Raw genomic sequence first — 25,537 nt, 5'->3', positions numbered from 1 at the left:
ACTAAAGCGTGCTCGAACGATATTGTGGAATGAGTTCGGAACTGAACATATACCCTCTTTCACAATTATGGTACAAAAATGGCCTTTCTTCATACTCTTCCAACCAAATTAAAGAATTTAATATTTTTTAGATGAATTGTACCAGATGGTTAGTAAAAAGTACATTTGTATTTATCGATAACTTCGCAGTACCAACCAGTCAGTGATCAGTGGATTCGATTGTGTATAAGGGGCATATACCGTTACTTTCAATGTCCAGTGCAGCTGTCAAACTAAACGAGACGCGCTTAGAAAAGAATACTAATACACCGTAATAATTGAAAAATAATAAGATGGATGTATTAGAATTGTACTTTTATTATTAACAAGTCTTTGCATATCCAGGTAAACATGTACATGCAGCAACAAGATTTTCAAACATTTGCACACCAAAGGTTAAATTTTATTATAACTTGTCAAAAAGCATGTAACATTAAAAAATGCAGCCTTACAAAAAGGTTTTAAATACTTTCATAATACAATAAACGCCTCTGACTAACTTAATAATGACAATTTTCAATTTCGTTTAAATTCCCTCCCCACTCCGAAAAATGTATTAAGTCTCTGAATGATCAAAATGACTTCATGAAATCCAGTTAGCGAAGTTTTCAATCCCTACAAACAACTAGATCTGCGCAATCCATTAAGAGGGTTCGATGGTCGTGGCCATTTTTAGACTGTTTTGATCTCCCACAGAAAAAGAGCTTTATATAAAAATATAGGAAAATACTCAAACTTGAAAGGTTAAACAGTCATATGGATTTTTTCTTTACTTATTAATAGTAGTTTATAATTATCTGAATAAATCCTATTTTCAAAACTTAGGTAGATCTGATGGTTAATTTGTTGACCACCTAGCCTCCTTAAATGTACAAAATGGAAATTAATGTCTCTTTATATTAAGAAGCTTCAATTGTGTGTAAAAGCCAAAAGCGGCTGTTGGAATTCAAGGATCAAGTAAATACAAATACAGCACTTCTTTCAAACAATATGTCTCTGCAAAGCCTATTCAAGTAATAGTCCTTTTTATTTTTCTTTCACAAAAAGTATTTATCAAAAATTGCTTTTTATACTGTCAAAGATTCCCTAGAACAATGCGACTGAAAGAGGTGGAGGTGGGGGAGGGGGGGGGGGGGGGGTGCTGAACGTCTTTTGATAAGCGAAAATGAATTTGTGCATTACCCCAAATTATGCAAATTTCTTTCATAATACTTTAAGCAAAGACCTGATTTATTCACTATTTTAAATTGAAAATAAATCGTTAATATGCAAGCAATACAGTCAACTGTGCACTGAAATACATTTAGTTTAATAATATTTCTCTTTCACTCAGAAGCATACTGAAAACAAAGTCTCTAAATGGCTGTTTTGTTGAATACTGTATACAGAGAAATATTCGCCCCCGTTTTATTTTCGCCCCTTACACTCTCATTAAAAGCGGGCGAATTTACGAATATTTTTCAAAAAAACTGCGTTAATAAGAAAGAGTATCTATTCATGTATCTATGTCAGGGCGAATTTAAGACAAGGCGAAACTGTTTGCAAGTGTACATGTAGAAGGGCGAAAATAACACGGGGCGAAAATAACCCTGTATACAGTATTATTCTGAACAAGTTTGTTTACATAAGAAGCAGTCGTTTAATAGGTGCTAAAAACATGATTGAAGTATGTTTACAGTGTATTTATGTACACTGTATATATAAATAACAATTTCTGCTATTTTGTGTTTATTTGAACCACACTTGGTAAGACATTGTGGTGTATACATTACTGTTAACATTTGCACTAGTCTTTCATTTACATGAGGATGAACAACTGATTCAAAACAACCAAGAATTGATTTGCATAAAGCTAAACATCAAATGGTTTTATGTTATGGCAAGGATCTTCATTACATGTAGTTAATATGTCATCATTTTAGACAACCTAACACATTTTGTAATTTTCACATTTATGAATTATACTGACGGATGGATGCAGTGCACAGGGTACAGTGAATACTACACTGGCAAAATGAAAAAAAAAAGTCAACTATATTTCAATTTAGGTTTTACCCTCTATGAAATAAATTACACAGCAAAAAACAGAGTTACAAACAGGACTTTAAGCACTGCATATATATTAACTGTATTTATGTTATACATCCAATCTGTATCGAATGACCACAAACAGAGCAATACGGCAATCTAAAAACAGAGATCATAAATATTTGTATACAATAACAGACAAGAAAGATATAAGGGAATATTTATAAATGACTCTGATATTAGTGCATACTGTAAATTCCTTATTTACGTGAGCACTTAGTTCCGCGATCCCGCTGTTTATTATCAAATCGCGAGAATATAAACTCATGAACGCGGAACATTTATTCATATTTCTTATAGCTCCCAACTCTTTATAAAAATAATGACCAGGTTTTTAAATTTGCGAGGGGTGCTTCATCTGATTTTACGTGGAAATTCCTTGCGTTTAATTAGGAAATTACAGTATACAGTTGTGAAACTTTAACACCTGTAACATCCCATTGTTCCTTCCATATACAATTTACAGACGCTTAAATAAAAGTAGATGTTTGTGTACTTATAACTGCCTCTACCTGTTTTACACAGCCCTCTTAATTAATTTATGGAAGTTCATCAAAATAACTGTCCTTTTTATGATACATTAATAAGGAAATTAACTCTGGGGTTGGCTCTGAGGTTGCAGGTTGTCCCCCTTAGATTGCCTCCATCCACTGAACCATGAAGATACTGCTGAGCGAGCATTGACAATGGCTCCACCTGGAGGAAAAAAATGAAATTAACTGATAGATAAGGGAGTGTAATTCTTCTATGTATTTAAAGTATTCAAACTTTAAAACATGGTAAAAGTGTTACAAAGGCAGAAGACAGGTATTCCTATCAATAGCAAAAAAACTGATTAACCATTCACACTGTGGTGACTATTTAAGGACTTATTTTAAAATGTTCTGTGTCTACAGTGGCTTCATCTAATGACTAATAATAACAATAGTCAAATGTCTAATCAAATGTCCTGTCTGCAAATAGGCGACTAATTTTAACATAGAATTAGGTATTTGATTTAAAATCCACTGTTTCTACAGTGGCTTCATCTAATGACTAATAAAGACAATAGTCAAATATCTAATCAAATGTCCTGTCTGCAAATAGGTGACTAATTTTGAGATAGAATAAGGTATTTGATTAATCTAAATGAAGATCCCTGCTTGTGTCAAGTTTCCTGTTTCTAGAGTCATAATCTACAAAAATTTCAGAATCTTCATCATTTTGTGACTTTTGTCTAACTCTACAGTTTGTACATCTTAAGCCTTTCGATGCATTGAGGTTATTGCCTGTACAAAAACATCTTTTTTTGTAGACTTGAAAATCCTAAGATATCTAGGGATTATTGCCTGGAACACTCTATATAAAAACATCCCTATTTGTAGACTTAAAAATCCCAAGACCTCTAGGGATTATATGGAGTGTTCCAGGCAATAATTGTCTGGAACACTCTATATAAAAACATACCTATTTGTAGACTTGAAACTCCCAAGATCCCTAGAGATTATTGCCTTGAACACTCTGTACAAAAATATCACTACAGTAAAACTCGTTTAGTACGAACATGGATATTGCGAATTCACAGATATAGCGAAGTCATTTTGGATCCCCAGCTGTGGAAATTTATTGAATTTCTTATACGGTTATAACAAATTCGGATAGAACAAAGTAATTTCTTAGGTCCCAGTGACTTCGTTATAACCGAGTTTTGCTGTACATGTATTTGTAGACTTAAAACTCCCAAGATCTCTAGGGATTACTTTCATTTGTAACACTCTGTAAACAAAATCATGCCAAACCTACCCACAGCTTTTCCTGCTTGCTCTACATATTTCCCCGTCTGTACCATAGCTGCGTTAATCTTTTTCCCACGCTCTGTATTTTGTAAGTTGCTATAAAGAAAACCGCATCAGAAAATTAGAAAAAGTCAGTCATTTTAAACAGCAAGTAGTAAGAGACCATTTTTTTGATGTTTATGTAGCATAGTACATTTATCATATATCTAGTCGCATTAAATCAATGTTAAAACAAGCATCATTTTTCTTTTTGTCAAAATTTCATCGAGTTGCCATAGGACCGAGCCCATCTTTAATATTATACAATATGGTACTGTTTAAAAGTTATAAATTAAAATGCGATCATTTGCAAGAGGTCTGAATTATAAAGTCAGCAAAATTTTTGTATATACATACTGTAAAAGATGAAAGAAGGTTTAATTCTTGAACTCTTAAAAACATTCTACATTTCTGACAAATTATTTTTCAAACACGTACTGGGCAAGCCTCATCTTGATGTCTGACATTCCTAAATGACCCTGACATGGATGTCTGAAAGAAATAGAGAAAAGAGGTACATTAATTTCACAAACTTATCAAATACATTTATTAACATATAATAAGGCCAAAACAAATTAACATTATGGTTCTCAGGCCAGAAATGGATATTCTATTTCTATATTTATTGCAAGATTTCCAAAAGGCATTTAATTTCTTCAAAGCGGCAGCATTTGACATACATTACAATGCAGCAGGGCCTGAGAACCAATTTATTTACTTTTTTGGCCTAAGTATTTTTTTAAAAAAGAAATCTGGTCATTTAATGTTCATAGAGCCACTGACTGAATTCCAATCATAATAATGCTTTCCTTGAGCTTTTAATCTACCTTTTAACATGTATATAGCAGTTTTCAGTTCATAAAGTGATAACATTTAATCAAGTATCTATATTAAATTATGTCAACAGCGTTAACTGGTGTCATATATTATATTAAATTTGAGGGTTGCTATGCTGTAATTACTGTATGATCTACTGAAACATTAGCTTAATGAAATTGGTCAGTTAATATCTATTGCTTGATACCTTTTGCCTTTATATAGCACACATTTAACACCATATTAAGGTGGCTCTATACACACACAGTTTATTACAATTTTCAATAGAAGACCACAAAACATATACTTATCAAATATTAAAAAGATGACAGTGATACTATAGGTATTTCTAAAGAATTTTTTAATGACTTTTCGTGTTTCTGTAAAGGAATTTTTAAAAAGTTAACTATTAACAAATTGAGATAAAAAAATGTTGTCATATGAAGGACATTTTTTTCAGACACAAAAAAAAAAACTTCATAACAATCAAAAATTTTCTTATTGGAATTTTTTTTCGTATTTCCCCAAAACATAATTTTTCATATCTTCTTACTCTGTTGAAAAATCATCTGAAAAATCTATTTGATGTTATGAGAAAATGTGTTTTTTAAAATAAATGAGACATAAAAAATTGAATGAAAATCATTGCAAATGAACACCAACATTTTTTAAAAAGTTTATTTGGTATGAAAGTTCCTCAGGTAGAAGTTATCGTTCCTAATTAAGTCCCAGGGCCCAAACACCTTGGGGACTTTTCAATTTCCTAAATATTATGTTGGAATGATAAATACATATTTCATTTTAGGCATATATATAAGTAAATATATTTGCTTTAATGCAAAACTAAGCCAAATAAATAAAGGGGAAAATTAACTTTAGTTATACGATTTATGTATCCCAACCTGAGAGAAATTAAAAGCCACCCTCCCATCCCCTTAAGGTGGAATGGAACATCTGTTGATATTAATGTGAATTAAAGTACATTAAAATTGAAATACTTTCACCAGTTTAGAATTTTCTTTCACAATATTTAACCAAAATGTATGTTTAAGAAAATTTTGGCATAGTAAAAATTTTTAAATCCCCAGCGGGATTCGAACTTGACGTGTACGTCCCTAGGAAACCCTCTAACCAACTGCGCTACGCTGTAAGATGACAATGATAGGAAAGAAAGTATTTATGAAATCATACTTGATTTTATTGATTATTGGGATAAATAATAAGACACCACATGAAGGTGGCATATATCACCTTACATGTACGGTAAATAATAAATTTTCCAATTATCAAATTAAATCTACCGGGTATTCATTTAACATTTTTTTTTCAAAAGAAGGATCCCCATACAATTCGCCTCAGTTTAAATTAGCCAGGACTGGAATTGCATGCTTCCCGATTTACTTTTTTGCGTACTGCGTCATCAAAAACTGGTGTATAGAGCCACCTTAAGCATTTTATTATTTTCAAAAATATATTAGCTGAAACTTTTGAAAATTGATATGAATAGATCTCTTTCAACTCTATAGCAAAATACAATTTGAATGCGATTTTACATTGATTTCTCTCTAGATTTTTTTTTTCAATGTTGACAAAAACATCACCTTGTCATGTCAAGAGGTAATTGTTTTTAGTTAGGAAAAATTTGAACAAGAGATGTTTGAGAAACACTTATGGAAACCTCAGGATAGAAAATGAACAGAAACTGCAAAAAATAGGAATTTTTCTATGTGAATATTTCTATCCAAGAGGCATAACTCTGTCAAATATTGCTCAATCTTACCCAAAATCAAACCTGACCTAAATATTTTATGACACATCTGTATATTAAAAATCATTTCAATATGCACAACCTCTGAGAAGAAAATGAATGGAAACTATTGGTAGACCGACCGACAGACAGCAGCAAAGAAATATGCCCTCCCTTCTTCAAAGGGGGGCATAACAATCATTATAATGATGGAATGAGTTCAATGCATGTTTACTATATTCTTGAAAGTTCTAAGGGTTTTCTGCCTCCAACCACAGTTTTTTGTTTAAGTTAAGAGAGTTCACAATTGAATAAACATTAACATATGGCATCAATGAGACATATTTAAAGTTACATCATCTCACTTAAACAACCCCAGAAAAATTCAGTTCAGAGAGGAGTTGATGAAGAGCACAGAGCTAGACAAAGAAACTGGTCAACCTGACCAAGACTTACCCAACCAGAACATTGGTCAGCCCTGAGTGGTCCGTTCCCCACCACTGCTTGAAGTTATGTGTCGTGCGGTAAGCCTGACAAAACGCTGTCCCGTAATCCTCTAGTAGCTTTGAGTCTGTATTGAAAATCAATAAATGTGTTAAAATTTCATTACTGTATATTACTGATTTTTAAACTCAATAACTGTACAGCAAAACTCGTTCATCACAAATTTCAAGGGATTATTGAAAAAGACTTATTCATTATACCTTTGTTTTAGCAATTTTGTTAAAAATCTTGCAGCGAATTTGCTATTAAATAGTCAGCTAACAGAACTTAAAACTAAGAATGCTTTCGAACATTATAAAATCATTAGACAATATTAACGTCATTTACAAAATATATTAATATAACCTTTTAATTTATCTTTTTTTAAATTTACTGTTTTTACAGTATTATATTTAAACTTGAATATTTAAGATTTGTATCTTAAAATTTCATCTGTCTTTATTGAAATTTATAATGGAAAAAAAAAAGTTATATGAATGATAAAAAGCATTAAAATTTTGACAGCGAAGGTCTTAAAATTACTTTGTTATAGCTGTAAAATCATTATAGCTGTGTTCATAATATATGGACACTTTCTATTATAGGTTTAGGCCATAAAAAATTAATCTCTTAGTTCTCAGGCCAACATTTTCAAAAACAGATGTGGTCAGAAATTGATAACTTTTTTCTTTTTATTTCATTAAAAAAAGATGCAGTTTTCTTATTTTTTATTTTTTTTTAACAATTTGAAAGTGCAATTCTTATTTAAATCCAGAAAAAGAAATGTTTTAAAGCAAATAAATAGTTACCTTACAATGAATGCATCTGTCTTATTGGATTTATTAGCTTAAATTAATGAAAATTATAAACAGGTCATGATGTTCTTCAAGAAACACCACAACTACAAGGCTTGAGAAAGCAATGTGTTTAAACAAAATGGGATATTTAGTTTAGTACAGTCAGGCTAAAGGAACTCTTCCCCTAAATGCATTTGAAGTTAAAAGACATTCTTCTTCATACCAAAACTAAAAAAATTGCTGTGACAGACTTGATCGTAACTTGAACACAGCGTCTCCTAACTAGATTCTGCAGCCATTTGCAAATGTTATAATTAAATCTAAATCATTGCGATGATTTTATTTCATTAATTTAAATGATGATAATGGGAAATGCGCAATGTTAAAATCAGATGCCCATGGGCCTGATAACCAACTTAAGGAAATTATTTTTGAAGGCCATATAAGTAAGAATTTAGCAAGGACATAAATAAGAATTTGTTTTATAGCTGTAAATTTGCTACATCAATGTTCATTTTATTCAAGTTTTGCTGTGGTATTTTTATCTTTTTCATAATGTGCTCTAAGACTTTTAATTTTGAAACCATTATGAAAATTATTACTCAAATTGAATAATAAGAGAAATGCTGTTTAGAAGGCAGCAAATTGGGTTCTCTTTTGTGTGGACTGTATCCATAATCCATTTGTTAACTCTGAATTGATAAACACTACCTATCCCCAAAAAATAGGTTATACTCTATATGCAATATTTTGCTAAAAATTACTAATTCCAACAGCTGGCATTTTTTCCATCAATTATCAAAAGTCAAAATCCAAGTAATATGAACATCTCCAATATATGTACTATTGATCTGCAAAACAATATCCTATCTTAAAAACTGTAGGAGGAGTTATTCAACATACAATAGAGGTACCCTATTTACAATATTATGCCCAAAAATAATAAGTTCAAAAGCTTTACCAGGTAAATTTTTTTATCAATTTTCAAAAATCAAAATCCAAGTAATTGCACATTTCTGATTTATGTAAAATTGATCTGCAAAACAACAACTCCCTATCTTGAAAACTGTAGGAGGAATTATCCGTACAACAAAGGTACCCTTTCGGTAGCCGCCCGTCTACCTGCTCATGCAACCGCCTACCATTTTCACCATTTTAATAACCGGATTTTTCCTTTGGAAAACCAGGTTAAAAAGGATTTCTGTTACCTTGGTAACAACCATCATGCTTTCTTGAACTTCTAATTTTTTAAAAGGGAATAAATAAAATTTAATCTAAAACTGGACAGTATACGGAAGCTCACCATTTTTCTCCATGGTCACCAGAAGAGACTGAAGGTATGCTCTGAATTGTGCCTGTATCCACTCATCTCCTCCTTCCCACTCTGAAAACAATAACGCATTAAAAGTGTAATATTCTCCTTATTCTAGGAGACAAATCAATCAGCATCGATCTTAAATTCAAACTAATAAATGTATATATGCTTTTTTCTCCTCAAATAACAAGGAATACTGCACACCAACTTTACCAGTAATTTGTGTACTTTAGGAAAAATTTCATGAGATTCGCAACCAATTTTTATTGGAAAATTTTTTCCCCGGAAGCCAGTCTATCATGCCACTTTTATACTGTTACAGTAATAAAAATTTTTTTCAGAGACATGGTCGCAAAAATTTGTAGTTGTAGCTCTAAACAAGTTAAGGAGGTTGGGTAATGATAAAGCAGCCATCAGATTGACTTAAAGTTTAAATTTTTAGATACAATATATTATTTAATATACTGTTCTCCTTTAAATCCATTCATTACTTTCCAAATGAAAGCTGAATACTATGATACTAGTAAATAACAACACATTGTGTGGAATTAGCAACGACACGCTGCAGCTATTTAATATTTGGCATATTAAATGTACAGACACATAATTATGGCATAAAGTTGGTTCACATTATTTATCTATTAAATAAAACAATTCTGAAAATTTAAACTTTCCGCTGTACGTGTCGTCCTAAACTGGTATTTAACACCTGAGCAATTCTTTATATAGCCTTGCTAATAAACCGGTTCTTAAGAACCAGGTGACACAAACAGGTATTCGAATGAAAACCTTATATATCCGGATAATTAATTCATTATTATACCAAGTAGAAATTGATTTCTGTCTAATTCGTCCCTCAAACGAAAGAAATCATATTGGTTTCATTAATATTCAAGGGTTTCAATCTTTTGTGTAAAATATGAAAATCACAGTTTCAAGGATATGTAAATTGGTGGCCAATGACCCTTGTAATACAAAATGTAAATAGAAAATTGCACATTTAATTTCATGGATCAACTTAACAACGAAATCCAAGAAATACAACTAAATAAATATTGATGAAACCACAATACTTCAGCTTTAAAATTTGAACAATCCTTATACAGCTCTAGCTCTTCGTCTCAAAGAAATAAAAATAGTCTTAAAATGTTCATTCAGCCCTCTTAAGCATCTGTCAAGCATGACCTTTGTACCTGTTCCGTCCAGGTATGGGTCATCCGTGTCCTCCCCTAACACGGCCTTGATGATGATGTCAGCGAATCGGAGGTCAGCCGTCGTCAGGTGTAACAGACGCTGCAACTCGCGGTCATGGATTTCTATTTTGCCCTCCTCAGAATCTGACACCTTAGATTAAGAAAAAATAATTTTCAGAAATTCATATTAATTTTTGACAGCCTTATCTGTTAATTTTACAATCATTGATCTGATCAATAAAATGGTCTGCAACAACAGATTTTTGTAAAATCAAGCCAACGACAGATTTGTGTAAAATCAAGCCAACATTTAAAACTTTTAAAAAACATATGGGTACTAATAGGCAAGTAAAAAGAAATGTTCAAGACTACAAGTTTCTGAAAAAATGCATAAATTGTCTTGCACACAAATTGGGTTAAATTCAGTGAAAAAAAATCGCCTTAGAGCACAGTCAAATGGATTTTGATCAATTCTACCAGTAATAATCCCTCTCAAATATTAATATTCAAGAATTTACAAGTAATTACCTAAGACTTAGCAACATGCTAATTAAAATAAAATTTTCCAAAACATATCAATGACATAATCTTGTAGTGGTGTTAAATAGCATTACTAGAATTATAGTGTATCACACTAGATCAAAATGATTTACAGTACCTCAATCACAATGTCTGAAAGATGGCGTTTTTGTCGGAAAAGGAAATTAGTTGCTCCAATTACAAAGCTCCGAACGTTGACGTCTGTCATGAGATCCAGGTATTGGAGAGAAAGATATGGATGGCATACACAACCCTGCCAATCAAGAGAATGGTGAACACCGAGAAACACTGAGAAAATGACAACAGTTTAAAAACATCTTGTAAATGTTCATTACAGTCCAATCTGGTTCTTTGTACTGTAGATTCCTAATTAAATGGGAGGAATTTATTTCTATGTAAAATCTTGAGAGGCAACCCTCGCAAATTTTAAAGTTTTGTTTTCATTTCTCAGACAGGTGTGAACTATAGGAAATTATTACAAAAAATTGGTGATTGCGATTTTATATTCTCGCGATTTGATGCAAAACAGTGGAATCGCAGAATTAAGTACTCGCGTAAAATAAGGAATTTACAGAATTTGCTTCAATGACAAAGCTCTGAACATTGACGTAAATATTCTATATCAAGCATATATGATATTTGGCAGAAAATTATTTTCAAAAAGATTAGCATGGATTTAATCAAGTGCAATAATTAATGTACATGTACCTATGTTCTACATATATGGTTGACATTTAGCAATGTACTAGCAAAAGCAGCATTCCGCCAAAACCACTAAATAAAATACAGTAGATTCCTAATTAAAGGTGCAGAATAAATATCTGCGTTAAATCACGGGAAGCAACCATGACGAAATTTAAATTCTCGCTTTTATTTTTCAGACAGTTTTGAACTAATCGAAAATGTAAAAAAAATTAATGCTTGCAATTTTATATTTTTGCAATTTGACACAGAACATGCAGAACAGTGGAATCTCAGAACTAAGTACTACCGGTACATAGTGTAAACTAAGGAATTTATATTAAACAGCAAAAACATTAAGTGATGTTAGATGACAATGTTTTATGGAAGCTACAGATTTCCTTTGTAAAAGGCTTCCTTAGATTGCTATTCATAAACTCTTTGAGCTAGCTTATATCTGTGTAGTATGATATCATCAACACAATTTAAAAACAACATGAAACTTTTTTATAGCCCTGTAGCATCTAACAAAATAATAAGACTAGTGTTTAAAAAAAAGAACACTTGAGGTAGACCCAGCCTTTTAAAAAATTTGTGTCAAACCAAACTTTTAAATTATAACCGGAAAATCATCAAGCCGAGTAAAAAAAGAATCCAACACGAAAGACACTGGAGTTACCCTTATTAAGTAATCTTACCTTGGTAAACACAGCCAGTGGAAAGCCACAGTCATCTTGATGGAGTTTGGAAGACCTAAGCACTACTCCCATTTCCACAGGGGAGTTTTCTCCAGTTGGAGAGGGCTCCTGACTGCCCCGCTTGGTTTTTAATCCACTGATAGCAGAGCTGATCCTGTTCTTTAGAATTGCTGCCTTGTTGCCAGGGCTTTTCTTCACATCACTAGTTGGAATGCCATTGTCTGCAGAGTCTGTGTTCTCACTGTCAATGCTATCACTTGTCTTAATTTTCTGAGCTCCCACATTTGGTGATCCTACTTCTTTCCCAGAATCCTGAGTATCACATGACTCCTTTGTGGAATCTGATTGGTTGTTTTGCTGTCTGGATGCCTCAGCTTCACTGATGGAGTCTTTGTGTTCTATTGCTAGCAACAGCCTATCCTCTTCCCAAGAGAAACAATCCTCCTGATCTATTTTCAGAATGCTCTCTGGCGAGTCCAATTCCTCTATCCCCTCGCTTCTCTTCAACACCTCTCTTGCGTCCTCCAAATTCAAAGAGAGCTCAAATTTGGAAGACTCCTTTTCTTCGTCACTCATAGTCTCCAGCTTTTCCAAATAATCCTTGAATTCCTCCACATTTACCACAGAATCCGTCTGCTTCAACTTTGTTCCGGATTGAATTGCTGTCAGTTGCGTGATATCTCTCATATTGGCCAAAGGATCATGGGAAAAAGGAACTTTATTATCACTAGGGGAAGAACCTCCTTCCGACTTCGTCTGATTTTCATAATCTAGCGCAAAACTTTCTGAAAGTGTCCGTTTCACTAAAGAACGACCCGATTTACTTTCCCTCCCAGAATTCTCCTTTCCTGTATCAGACAAACTCCTTAATGCCCTTGGGGTGACCTCTTGACCCTGAGTTTGTTGGTTATCAGAAGTATTGTCAAATGTTTGAGAGGTTGGCTGTGGTTTTATTTGTGATATTACGGTAGAAGATGGCTCCATTCCATCTCTTGGAATTTCTAGTTGTTCTGGTTCATTGTAAGCGGCCTGAGCCTCAGCCTATAAAAACAAAACCTGTGCCATGATTACAGTATATCTGGTAATATTCATGATGATCTAGTTTTCGCTTTTTTTCGCGACCTCTTTTAAATCGCAAATAGTTGTATACGCATAAATCATATCCTGTTTCATTTTCTATTAGAAACTTTTTAAATCGCAAAAAGTTTCTGACAAAAATTTTAAATATGTTACAGATTTCCCCAAATTTTTGCAAATTTTGTGACACATGAAAAAAAAATGGTATATGTCCAGTTATAATAGTACTGCTTCATGTAAATATAGCATACAAAATGTACATGATTGTTAATTCAAGTAAACTTTTTAAAATTTTTTATTCCCCTCCTCTTCTTATGCACATGACATATTTATCCAATTTACGTACATTAAATTTATATAATATTATTCACAAATTATTCTGTACGTAAATATAGAATCTCTTTATACTGGCAAAAAATTTAGTTTCAATTGTATAACCTTGTTTGAATTTTGTGAATTTGCCTGATGTTTTATTTCAATTCTGAACAATTTTATAGATATGGGGATAAATTGTCTTGCTTTTAAAATACAAATAAGAAAGAAAAAAAAAATGGTTGTATCGCATGTTATTTCTTTCCTGACCTGCTTGTCTTTCTTTGGTGACCTGTAGTTGACCTTTTCGTCATGGTAACAGACTTCAAGGAATTCTTCGCTTCCGTCGGAACTCGTCGTGCGGAGTGTCGGGGACAGCTGTCTGTTGAGTTCGACAGTCGCTGATTCCTCTAATCCAAACTCAATCATACCTGGGTGTTCATCAACAATTTGATTTAAATGAATTCAAGCCAACCAGAAATCAACATTAAAATTTATTCATTGAAGAATTCATTTGATAACTGTATATTATAAATATAGTACACGTAGCATTTCTTCATTTTGGGATACACATTGTACTAAATCTTGCATTTCAGTATAAACATTGTCATTTTGTCAGAGAAATAAATAGTCTAGACAATTTAGAACCATTTTAACAAGACCTTGGACTTTCGGTAGGATGTAACGATTAATTTCTTGTGTCCAAACAAGTTAAAATGACGCTGGTTTCAAGCGAAATGTACAACAATTGCGTAGTCTTCGCTCAAAAGCCAGAGAAATCTTGTTATGAAATTACAAAGAGCCATAGCTGAATGGCCTACAATGAAATAGACAGGCACATGTAATATTGCCGTTTGACTCAACTACCCGAAGTCGAATCTCTTGTTAAAATGGTTCTATAAATAAATGAATTATTTGAATGTCACCTGTTTTGAATTACTTTGAATACAAATTTCGAATAACATACACAAAATCCTTTCATAAAAATTAAGAGACATAATTGAAATGCAAAAATGCTGTATTGCTGTAAATTGCTGTAAACATTGTAAATCACTGTGCTGTGACAGTCATAGAAAGTAAAAGGACATTTCATACCTGGAAATAGTGAAAGGACAGCCAAGATAGTGTTACACAGAGTCTGGACGGGGGCACCTGTAAAAAGTACCTAATGGAAGAAAAAATAGAACATATGCAGCTTATTTTACTTCTTTGGCATTGATCATTTCACAGATCCAGAATGAGTTAAAAATAGGGTGATTTCACCATGCATCGGACACCTTTGGATTTTTCCCTTTGTTCACGCATTAAATATCGTCCAAATATAAATAAAACTTGTTTTAAAAGGTACAGGTTTTCCCCTTGCTTAATTATTGGAGAAAAAATTGTGAAATTGTTAAAAATGTAGAAAATAAAGCAAATTAATGAAGTGTTGAACTATTTCACCATGGATCGGACAATATTTACGAAGCATCGGACAGCTATAGCAGTGCAGTAGAGATTAAAAATAACAACATTTTCTGGTTTTAATGCAAAAATACAAAGGTTCGGAAATATTAATTTATTCAATTGCTATTCATATTTCTTTTAATGTAAATCCTCAAATATACATATATATAGGAATTAAGACTAGTGCTTCTGTTTAAGGACATATTTATCATAAGGGGTTCTTTATCGTGCCAGCTCCTACAGGAACTTTGGACTAAAAATGGTGTGTCCGTAAAACTCGATTTTTAAGTGGTTTGAGGAAAATGTTTGTATCAATTATTTTTTAAATTTTTATTTTACTTCACATTTAAAGTATAAAGGAATGGGCACATAATCTCCATATTATTAGAAGAAATCATGCAGTGAAAACTGTCCGATGCATGGTTAATTTGTGTCCGATCCATGGTGAAATGAACATATGGTGCAATAATGACCTTGACATTAATTGTTCAAATTTCCTGGACTTATTTTAATCAAATTTTGTTTCAAAACTTACTTCTTTCTAATTATTTTACGCAGAGAGTGCATTTTCACTATATTACAATCAAACGCACAACAATCAAATCATGCTTTAGTGTAAAATCTTCGTAAGTAAATTTTCAATAATGGCGTATTTGATGTCATTTTACGATGTCTATATTGCTATTTCTTTGACAATGTGACTGTCAAATTCTTAATAATGATAAAGTTCATTTGTTCTAATTCAGGAATATACGAAACAACACATGAGCGCATGCACATTTATTTGTATATTTATTAACAAAGTTGTCCGATCCAAGGTATGTGTCCGATGCATGGTTAAATCACCCTATTAATAAACATTTACAAATGAAGAAATTAGGGATTTTTTTAGGGTCTCTCTGGGGCTGAAATTCAGCCTCATTCCCGAATCTGAAAAGTGCATGGTTTTCCAAAAATTATTTCTAAAATTTCCAAAACTTAAAATAGTAGATCATTAAACAATTTTAAAAATTCAGAAATGACAAAAAAGTAAGTGTTTTTTTATCTGCAAAAGACAGAAAACTCAAAATTAAAAGCTTCATATCAAAATAATAAAAATATTAAATTATTTTTGTTTTATATGAAGTTATTCAATTCAGCATTTTATGTCTGGCATTAAAAAAAATCCCTTGTTTAAATTAATCTAATTTCAATTGGATTCTATCAATCCAATCAAATTACATAAATAGCTTACCCTTCTCTCCAAAAGGATAAGTTTGAATAGTAAAACAGTTTTGTGTCTGAATTGTGTCACCACATCACGAACAGACATACCTACAAAAAGAGCACAGAAACTGTGATTAAATAACGCTGGAAAATTAAACTACAGATTTTCAATACACTAAGATGAAAACTTACTATTCCTAATATATGCATTATTATACATGTATATGTAGGTACAGACCCTGAAACGTACTACTACACCACACGCTCGCTTAACGGTTCACACGAAACGCTGAACGGTTTACACGAAACGCTGCACGCTTTGCCCGAAACGCTAAACGATTTACACGAAACGCTGAACGGTTTACACGAAACGATTCTCGCACGAAACGATTTGCTCGCTTTTCACACGCTTTGGACACGCTTTTATCCTGATCGATTCGGTTCCTCTCGGATTTTACTCTGATTCTGTTAGTAAGAAAAACACGAAATAATAGAAATACCGATATTAGAAACATATACATGTATGTACATCAGTGTTGAATTGATTAATTAAATTAATTTGGTACTTATATTTAAAGCAAAAAACTATTTATTCACAGAATTAGCCAAAAATATTACTTCTATAAATATATTTATTGCTCAAAAGAAATATCCATGATTCTTATCAGTGCCGTAAATGATAAAAATTCCAGAGAAAAAAGTTACTGTAACATAATATTTAATACCAAAAATAATATCCGTATGATTACAAACTGAAATCGGTTTTTCAGTATTCGGCGGGATTTTTTTTGTTCTTCTCACATTAATATTTTTATTAGTTTCAGAGAATACGATGTAAAAATACTACATGTAATAGTAAATAAACCTGTAATTATTTACATTGATAATTTTGAAAGTTATGTAAAATAAATTAGTAACACAAGTTAGAAAAATGCTATAAAACAACCGAATAATTTTTTTTTATGCCGAATCATTCGCGTAAATAAATGTTCCGTACATATTATCACAGAAAAAAAAATCAATCGATTAAACAAAGAAAGTTGTCATTACTATTTCGGATAGAACAAAAAATAAAAAATGATTTAAATTTTTGTCTCAATATTCGTATACATAACCGGCGCCCCGCATAACGGCGTACAATATATCTATCATAATCTATTTGAATTTAGTACAGTGCATATAGATTCCCATAATAATTAATTGCATGTGTACATTTTAGGAAAATTTCAGTGTGTTGATTACTTGTTGTTTTCCGTTATCAGTGTTTAAATAATTAAAATAATCACTTGTAGAAATATTTTTGATCGGGATTCAGAAGAATTTACTTCCCGCATTTCATAGAAATGAACAGAATATTTCTTTTCTATGTTTACATTTAATTTTGTACAAATTAATGTTAAATAATCTATCATTGAAATTGTGTGCATCATCAAATACTGATTTCGTCTACCTTGAAGTCATTAAATTTCTATTGGCTATTGACAAAAAAGAGAGACGAGTGACCATCCAATGAAAACGAATACACAGAGTTTGATTGACAGGTTCAGCCAGGTGCAGGTCTTACTCGATGTCCGAGGTTTTATGTACTTGTTGTACACAGCCGAATAGTCTCAGTAACTAGTCTTCTTTCAATACGCGTACTTTTCTTTTGTTTGTTAAGAATTAATTCAATTTTGTAAAAAGATAAGTATATCATTTCTTATATATTTTTTTCACGAGAATATCTCATAGGAGTTTTGCCAATCACAAACAGTTTAAAGTAATGTTTAACACGAGCGCTATTTTGAAACAATTAAATTGTCAGAGAGTTCCGAATGAAATTTGATGAACGTTTCACACGGTTCTCGCACGCTTTGCCCGAAACGATTTACACGCTTTGCCCGAAACGCTGCACGCTTTGCCCGAAACGCTAAACGGTTTACACGAAACGCTTCACGATTCACACGAAACGCTAAACGGTTTACACGAAACGTTTCTCGCACGAAAGTCGCACGCTTTTTTGGTGTAGTAGTACGTTTCAGGGTCTGTACCTCAATAATTTTAGTAAATACATTGTACTGTGGAATCATTTTCATTTGTGGTAGCTAATTATCGTGAATTTTTTGGGGTTTTTTTGGTTATTCGTGGGGATGTAATTTCGTGGATGTGTCTGTTTTCATTTCAGTAAGAAAACTAACTCATTGAAATTCATAATTTGTTTGATTCCTTGGTGAGGGCTACCCAAGAATATACAAATATACATCAATGTAACTTGATGCAAAGGAGTCAGATTATGTTGTATTGCAGATCATCAGATCAAACAATAATCACACCAGATGTGTCTAGCAATTCAAGGTGATCCGACCTTCACTATGTTCAAGATTCATAATTTTCCCTCGAAATTAAACCCATCATAAATACTAAAATAAGTTTTTAATTAACTTTTTAAAAAGTGTTAATGCTTAATATACATATATACTTCGATCAACTGGTTTTATTGGAGCATGAAATTAAAACCATCACTGGTACTTTTTGAGAAATTGTGAAATTTTAACACAGTGGTATTAAAACGACTTACAGTATATACCCTTTCATTAGAACATGAAAACAACACACTTTTTGAACGAATTGTACGTTTACTTTTTGAACAAAGCCATGATTTATAAATAAACTCTTTGAAAACACAACATATAACCATTATTTCTTGCATTCTGTGTCATCAGTATCAGAGAGTAGTGATATGAATTCGGAAAACTACAGTGCGGTGTTCTAAAACACCTTCTGTAAAATTAACAGTGTCAAGAAGGAAAAAACAATGGGTATACATGCATTATAAAACACACACCAAGGAAAACCTGTGTTCCGTCCCTAAGACTCTCTGTCATGGACAAGCTGAGGTTCTTATAAGTGTCCTCCAACAGTTCTACCTTGCTGAAATCCAGCTCATCGAAGTAGGCATGGGTGATCAACTCCAGCTTGGCCTGAATTAATCCATAGAGAGGCTGAAAGAAAAAGGTCAAAGTTTAAAGAAATAAAACTACAGGAATTCTAATCAAATCATTACTACAATCCCAATATCATTTGTTTGTTTAGAGAGATTTCGCAAGTTTTTCAATGAATATACCTCACTGTAAATGATTCATGTTTGATGGTTGTAAATGTTTAAAGAAAAACTAGAAGGAACTGGTTGAAAAATAAAGTTAAAGCAAACCAATTTATTCTTGGGGAATTTCGACAGCAAAGTTGTCACAATTAAAAGTTGTTTTTTAATTACCAAATGTATATGTATTAACCGATTGAATAATTTTTTGATTATAAATCTCAATAGCTACAACATTCAACAACACTCACTTTACGTAGATTGCAAATCAATTTATAATAAATAGAGATTTTATAAAAAGACAGACGTTCATTTATGGATATAAGACATACATAAAACTTTCTAAATTTATCGTTTTCTTCCTGTGATATGCTTAGGTTTGAACAAAAAAATAGGCACTTACCAATCTACTCAAGACACACACACTTTTCTGAACCGTGCTGCGCGTGACATCAGATGACTTGTTCATCAAGGCCTAGGTAACGAGTAAAAAAGGAAAGAAAATTAATCATATGTATTGGATAAAACAAGTCATGTGACTTTGCACTAGACAGCAACATGACAGCTGTTATTTCTTTTACCTAAAATTTCTTTCTTTAGTTTGTTAATTATCATAAAATAATCATACAAAAAGTTAGAGTCTTAAAAAAACCGAATATTTATCACATGTAGGTTTATAACTGACTGTCTACAGAATCATTCAAGTCCATGGATGTCAAGGCACTGCCAAGCCAATCGTGGCTTTGCGTAGCCTTCAATGGACTTGAAAAACCCGACATTCTGTAGACAATCAGTAACAAACCTAATACTGTATACAGGGTTATTTTTGCCCCATTTTATTTTCGCTCTTCTTCACTCGCAAAAGCTTTCGCCCTGTCCTAAATTTGTCAAGACAAAGGTGTGTTCTAAAAGAGATAAATGGAGACACTGAAATCGCCCAGTTTTAAATTCGCCCGCTGACTACGAGGGCGAATTGGGCAAAAATAAAACGGGGGCACATATTTCCCTATATACAGTAAGTAATAGTACATTTGCATTGGTTAATCATTATACATCAAGATCAAGTATCATACATCAGATTTTCATTCAAGTGACTCTCTTGTTTACAGTAAACCAAAAAGTTCCATATAAATTGTTTACAACAAACAAACTAGCTACATGTACATTGTACATGTTCAAATCTAAAATGCCATACTGGACAGTCATATCTGAATAACACCAAAGAGAATACAATATTTTTACTGCAAACAAACGGCCAAAATACTGTAAATTCCTAATTAAACACGAGGAATTAATATTGCGTAAAATCGCGAGAAGCACATCTCACAAATTTTTAAAATCTCACAACTGTTTTCTGGACAGATGTAAACTATTTGGAACTATGAAAAAAATTTGGCTTATGCGATTTTAGTTTTTCGCGATTTGATGCAATACCTTTGAATCGCGGAATTAGGTAAAATAAGGAATCTACAGTAAGCAGTAATGTTTACAGCAGAATGCAGTTTATGTAAATGCATTTACAGTACATATAGAGTGATTAAGAACTTACTGATGATTCTATCTGTCTGTAGCAAGCCACTCCATAAACTGTTTTACATGCGCCATCTCGAGACGGAAGGTGGAAATAAATTGTGTCTGTGAAAAATAATTCAGATTATGACAGGGTTGTCTCGAAGACCCGGGAGGCGGGGAATTCCCCCGCCTAAAGTGACGTAATTACCCGGCTATTATTGCATTTCAGACACAATCTAGCTATAAGCTAGACCTTCAGTTCCCCTTCTACTTCTTTATTTCTCCCTTCTACTTCAATTTTTAGAGACAACCCTGTTATGATCATCTGATATACTATAAATACAAATCTTTTTTATCAAAATAAACATAATGAATGACTGGATTAAAACAATTATATACAATTCATATATTTACATCTACCAAGTATGATTCCCACTATTTCTTACAGAAACTTATAGTTGATTCATAGTTCTATAGAAACAGTTAGAATGAAATCCCATTTATTGATTGGACGAAACATACAGCGACCTAAGAAAAATCACGAATTGTACGAAATTATCATAAATGATGTCGGACTCAAATTCCTATAGGAGATGATTTGGCTGTTTCTTTTAGTTAACCTACTGTTGAACATGAATCACCAAAGAAAGCATTTTGTTGTTTTAGTAATGTGCATTTATTATATTACATTAACTTGAGACTTATAAACCCGAGATCTGGACCTGTCTGGACTTCATCAACTTTTTTCAAGTCAATACTCAGACTTCAGTCTGAGTTTTTATCTCAAACTCATGCACTTCTCCTTTAAGGATTTGAGTTGCGGACTGAGTTGAGTGATATAAGAATTTCAGTGACAGCAGGGCCAGATCCGTCTGAGTTCAGACTGTTTTGTTGTAATAGCGAGCGCAGCTCGCCGGCGCGCAGCTCACCGGCGCGCAGCGGCGGCGAGCAAAGCGAGCTCTTAGAACCAGTGTGCGTGGGAACAAAAGTGAGCTAAACCTACAGTTCATCAAACAAAATTTTTTGTCTACGTCCTATAATGCTCTCTAATGTTTTCACCCATGGTGCTCTGCCAAAAATGGCTGACTTTTAACTCGTTATTTACGGTGACATAAAGTTTGAAGATACGTTTTAAGTACCGCATATGCTTTGGCGAGACTCAAAAGATTTGTTACATGCTTCCATACCTTCGTATTGAGTCGAGAAACGTAAACAAAGACGAACAAAGTCATGGATGACGTCACAGTGCACTCACGCTATATTTCCCGCGATAAATTTAAAGGTGGATCAAACATCTGTAATGAGTGTACTGGCTATTTCAGTATAGACTGCGATATCTGCCTCATTGACATATGATTTGTTTTTAATCTTTTTCTAATAAAATATTTTAAAGCTAATTGTGCATGCATGTACAGTAGGTAGGTGCAGGTGTCACAACAGTATTAAATTTTACTCTATATTCTTACCAAAATTGCACAACTTTACATACAGATTAAAAATTCAAAACGAACTTCTGGAAAAAAATCCTCTTGTCATCTTTTTAAACAACGCTTGATTTACAATTTTCTAGCAAAATACACACTTGCTTCCAGCAAGGTGTGAGACTTTGTTTACCTCGAAGTTACACATGTGCTTGAAAATCAAGCCCTGGCCTTTTCACCCCCCTCCAGAAACAACACGCATCAAAAATTCAAATGACCTCGCATTATTACAAAAATGGGATAGTTAGACCTCTTACACATTGTTTTTCATCTCATAAAAAAAATCAGCTCCTGTCGCGTGCGAAAACGCCCCGAATTCAAAGGAAAATTCGGGAATTATTTTGGCTCAGCCATGTTTTGACACCTGCATAAAGTATATGAGTAGGGAGGAAATAAACAATAGGACATTTTGAACTAAATAAAAAGGAATAAAATGAAAAAAAAAAGAATCAGTTAAAACTTATGTAGATATTGCATATAGTCAGACCATTAGATTTAATTGTGGGAAAAGGTACAAAAGGTACCAGTCTCTCTCTCTCTCTCTCTCTCTCTCTCTCTCTCTCTCGGGGTAGGGGTTGCGCTGTATGTATCATAACATCAGTACATTTGGCATACTTATTGTAGAGCAATACTCTGTCAAAAATTCTTTGACGTTCGTTGATACCTAAATAAAACTATAAGTTGATACAAGGCATGTGTGATTCTTGCTGCGCTCGCGAGAACGGTAGCACCGTAAAACATATTACGGATTCAGTAAAATTAATTTCATACCCATATATACCAGTACTGTAAAAGTTGTTATTTATGCTGGTGGTTAAGTACGCGTTTTCTATTGTCAAAACGTGGGTATTAAATACGCAGATGCAATATAACTGATAAACCACTCTAAAATTTTGATTTTTGTAACATATGATATGGCCATTATATTTTGAACCCCTCTCCAATAGAAATTGGACATACATGTAGGAAGGGGTTCAATATATCGCGGCCATAACATATTGAACCCGGGGTTTAATATTTCATAGGGGGGTTCAACATTTCACAGCGATAAATTGAACCGGGGTTCATAATATCACATATTAAATTGAACCTGGGTTCAATATTTCGCGGTATCAAAATATTATATGACACCGGGTTATTTTACGCAGTTTTCAGCTTACTGTGTAATTAGTGTACAATACCCCCAAGCATAAATAACCACTTTTACAGTGAGTGTATTCCTCAGACCTGCTCATGTGTTTTTGTATGACAGTGTGTTTGCGTGTTGGAGGGTAATGGGAAGAGGGCTGAAATGTTTTTTGGGGGAGACCTCTGGTACCTTTGGTATAATTGTGAGCTCCATCTGGAATAGCCAATGAGGCAAGGTGTTTCCATTCTTTGGGTACCTCAGAGCAGTTCACATCATTTCCTTCTACCAGAGGAGGGTAGGAATACTCCACCTATGAGGAAAAAATTTGTTTGAGATGAATAAATTATTTCAATATTACTGGATCATATAACTTTACTTCATTACTATTGAAAAAGCTGTAATGTCTGAATATTCGTTGTGTCAAGTTATAAATGATCATATTACAAATAGAAAATATTTAACCGGATTATAATAAATTTAATGTTAGAGTCTGTCAAAATGTTTATATAATTATCCAATGTAGTCTGTTTTAAGCATCAACCTTCACATAATAGACTGGTACTCCTAACACACAGTATATTATAAGAGATATACTATACATATATTACAAGCCTTTAAGGCCAACATGCTAGAAATATTTGCCCTAAGGTGACACAGGGTTGTCTCTCAGACCCGGGAGGCGGGGAATTCCCCCGCGTATAATGCCTTAATTACCCGGCTATTATTGTATTTCAAACACAATGTAGATATAAGGAAGACCCCCAAACCCCCTGCTACTTTTTCATTTCCTCCTTCTACTTCAATTTTTAGAGACAACCCTGGTAACAGGAATTTTTTTTCCGAGGAACAAATATTCTTCTATTTTTATTAATTAAATTAAAATCAACTGATGTTGAATATTTTTTTTTACGTTTGCTTAGCAACTGGCCCTTTGAATTTTTAACTTGACCTTATCTGTATGCAAAAGGAGATACATATGTAACTTTCTTAGGAGGGCAATATAACTGTTTCTCAGGGACTAAATAACTGTTTTGGGCTTAATTAAACAGTATTTTAGCATATAGATAACATTTGTGATAAAACAAGAGAATTACTAATTCAAATATATGCTTATTCAGAAGTTCATCCATGCATTTTTTCATGATTATTGATTTCTCTTAAACTTGACATTTATTTGATACTTGGGCAGTTTTCTGTCTTACTTTATGCAATAATTTATGAGGATAGTGTCATTCTTATTGTTCAACTTGCTCAACATAAATTATCATATTCTCAACTCATCAAGGAAGATGTTTACATGTAAATTCTGGCAGTCATTTGTCAGTTGGTTTTAAATTATAACGCATAATCAATAAAATGAATATTTTATCACATGTCTTATACATGGACTGCAGGACACTAATAGCAAATGTCAACTGATGATGAACTGTGGAGTAATCGGGTAGAATTAATATATTACATGAAGTTGCGAAATAGCGGAATATTTTAATTACGGTACCTGACATCCTTTTTTGTGATGGAACCCAACCACCACCACATGAAGGACCGGAGATTCCTGGCACCTGTCACTCATTGACATTATGAGGAATTACATGGTTTTCTCCAGTCATGACAAGTCGACACATCGATATCCAGTCGCCCACTTCCGGCTTACTAGGTACTTGACAAGTCGGTCTTTAGCATTTCGTATTTGTAAGGTTGGGGAACATGCTTTTAATTGATTCAGTTTTAACATTTTACACCCAATTTCAAATTAAAGTATTTTATAAAATATATAAATTGATAATTAGTACCTCTCAAAATTAGTTATCTATGTATATGTACACTTACGTAATTTACATGTAGCTCGTTACGGATTTAAGTTACTATCTTAGGACTAAGATAATGACTTCATACCAAACCCATTACCTTTTAAAAGTATTCATTTAACCAACCCATCCCCCGCCACCCCCCCCCCCCCCCCCCAAAAAAAAATTAATCTCGTTAATTGATTTTTTTCAAATTTCCAAGAATGTTTATTTTCAAGTACATGAACAACTTTTCCAAAAAGAGAAATTTGGTTTTCTTACCGGATTTTAAAATCC

The 25,537-nt window shown here is 32.9% G+C and overlaps 1 protein-coding gene across 1 annotated transcript; it reads right to left on the bottom strand.

Moving 5' to 3' along the window:
- Positions 1–339: 339 nt before the first annotated feature.
- On the bottom strand, positions 340–25,123 carry LOC105340968 (late secretory pathway protein AVL9 homolog). Its single transcript, XM_034452679.2, has 16 exons — positions 24,952–25,123; positions 23,643–23,763; positions 20,881–20,966; positions 19,735–19,806; positions 19,077–19,233; positions 16,281–16,360; positions 14,696–14,765; positions 13,871–14,031; positions 12,212–13,252; positions 10,951–11,085; positions 10,293–10,443; positions 9,088–9,168; positions 6,961–7,075; positions 4,380–4,433; positions 3,910–3,998; positions 340–2,823 (listed from the first exon to the last, which is right to left on the bottom strand). The coding sequence occupies exons 1-16, from the start codon at positions 25,030–25,032 to the stop codon at positions 2,720–2,722; spliced, it is 2,598 nt and encodes an 865-aa protein (XP_034308570.2). The 5' UTR covers positions 25,033–25,123; the 3' UTR covers positions 340–2,719.
- Positions 25,124–25,537: the final 414 nt, after the last annotated feature.

The sequence above is a fragment of the Magallana gigas genome, chromosome 10, assembly GCF_963853765.1.
Source record: "Magallana gigas chromosome 10, xbMagGiga1.1, whole genome shotgun sequence".
In the NCBI taxonomy this organism is placed as follows: domain Eukaryota; kingdom Metazoa; phylum Mollusca; class Bivalvia; order Ostreida; family Ostreidae; genus Magallana; species Magallana gigas.
Note: the sequence above shows the minus strand (reverse complement) of the source record. Positions and strands in the feature narration are given on the sequence as shown.

Coding starts and splice junctions, on each gene's coding strand:
- LOC105340968 (XM_034452679.2), bottom strand. CDS start 25,032: ATGTCAATGAGTGACAGGTGCCAGGAATCTCCGGTCCTTCATGTGGTG. Junction 14,032..14,695: donor TGTCCTTTCACTATTTCCAG/GTATGAAATGTC, acceptor ATGAACACCCAG/GTATGATTGAGTTTGGATTA. Junction 11,086..12,211: donor CACTGGCTGTGTTTACCAAG/GTAAGATTACTT, acceptor CTTGATTGGCAG/GGTTGTGTATGCCATCCATA.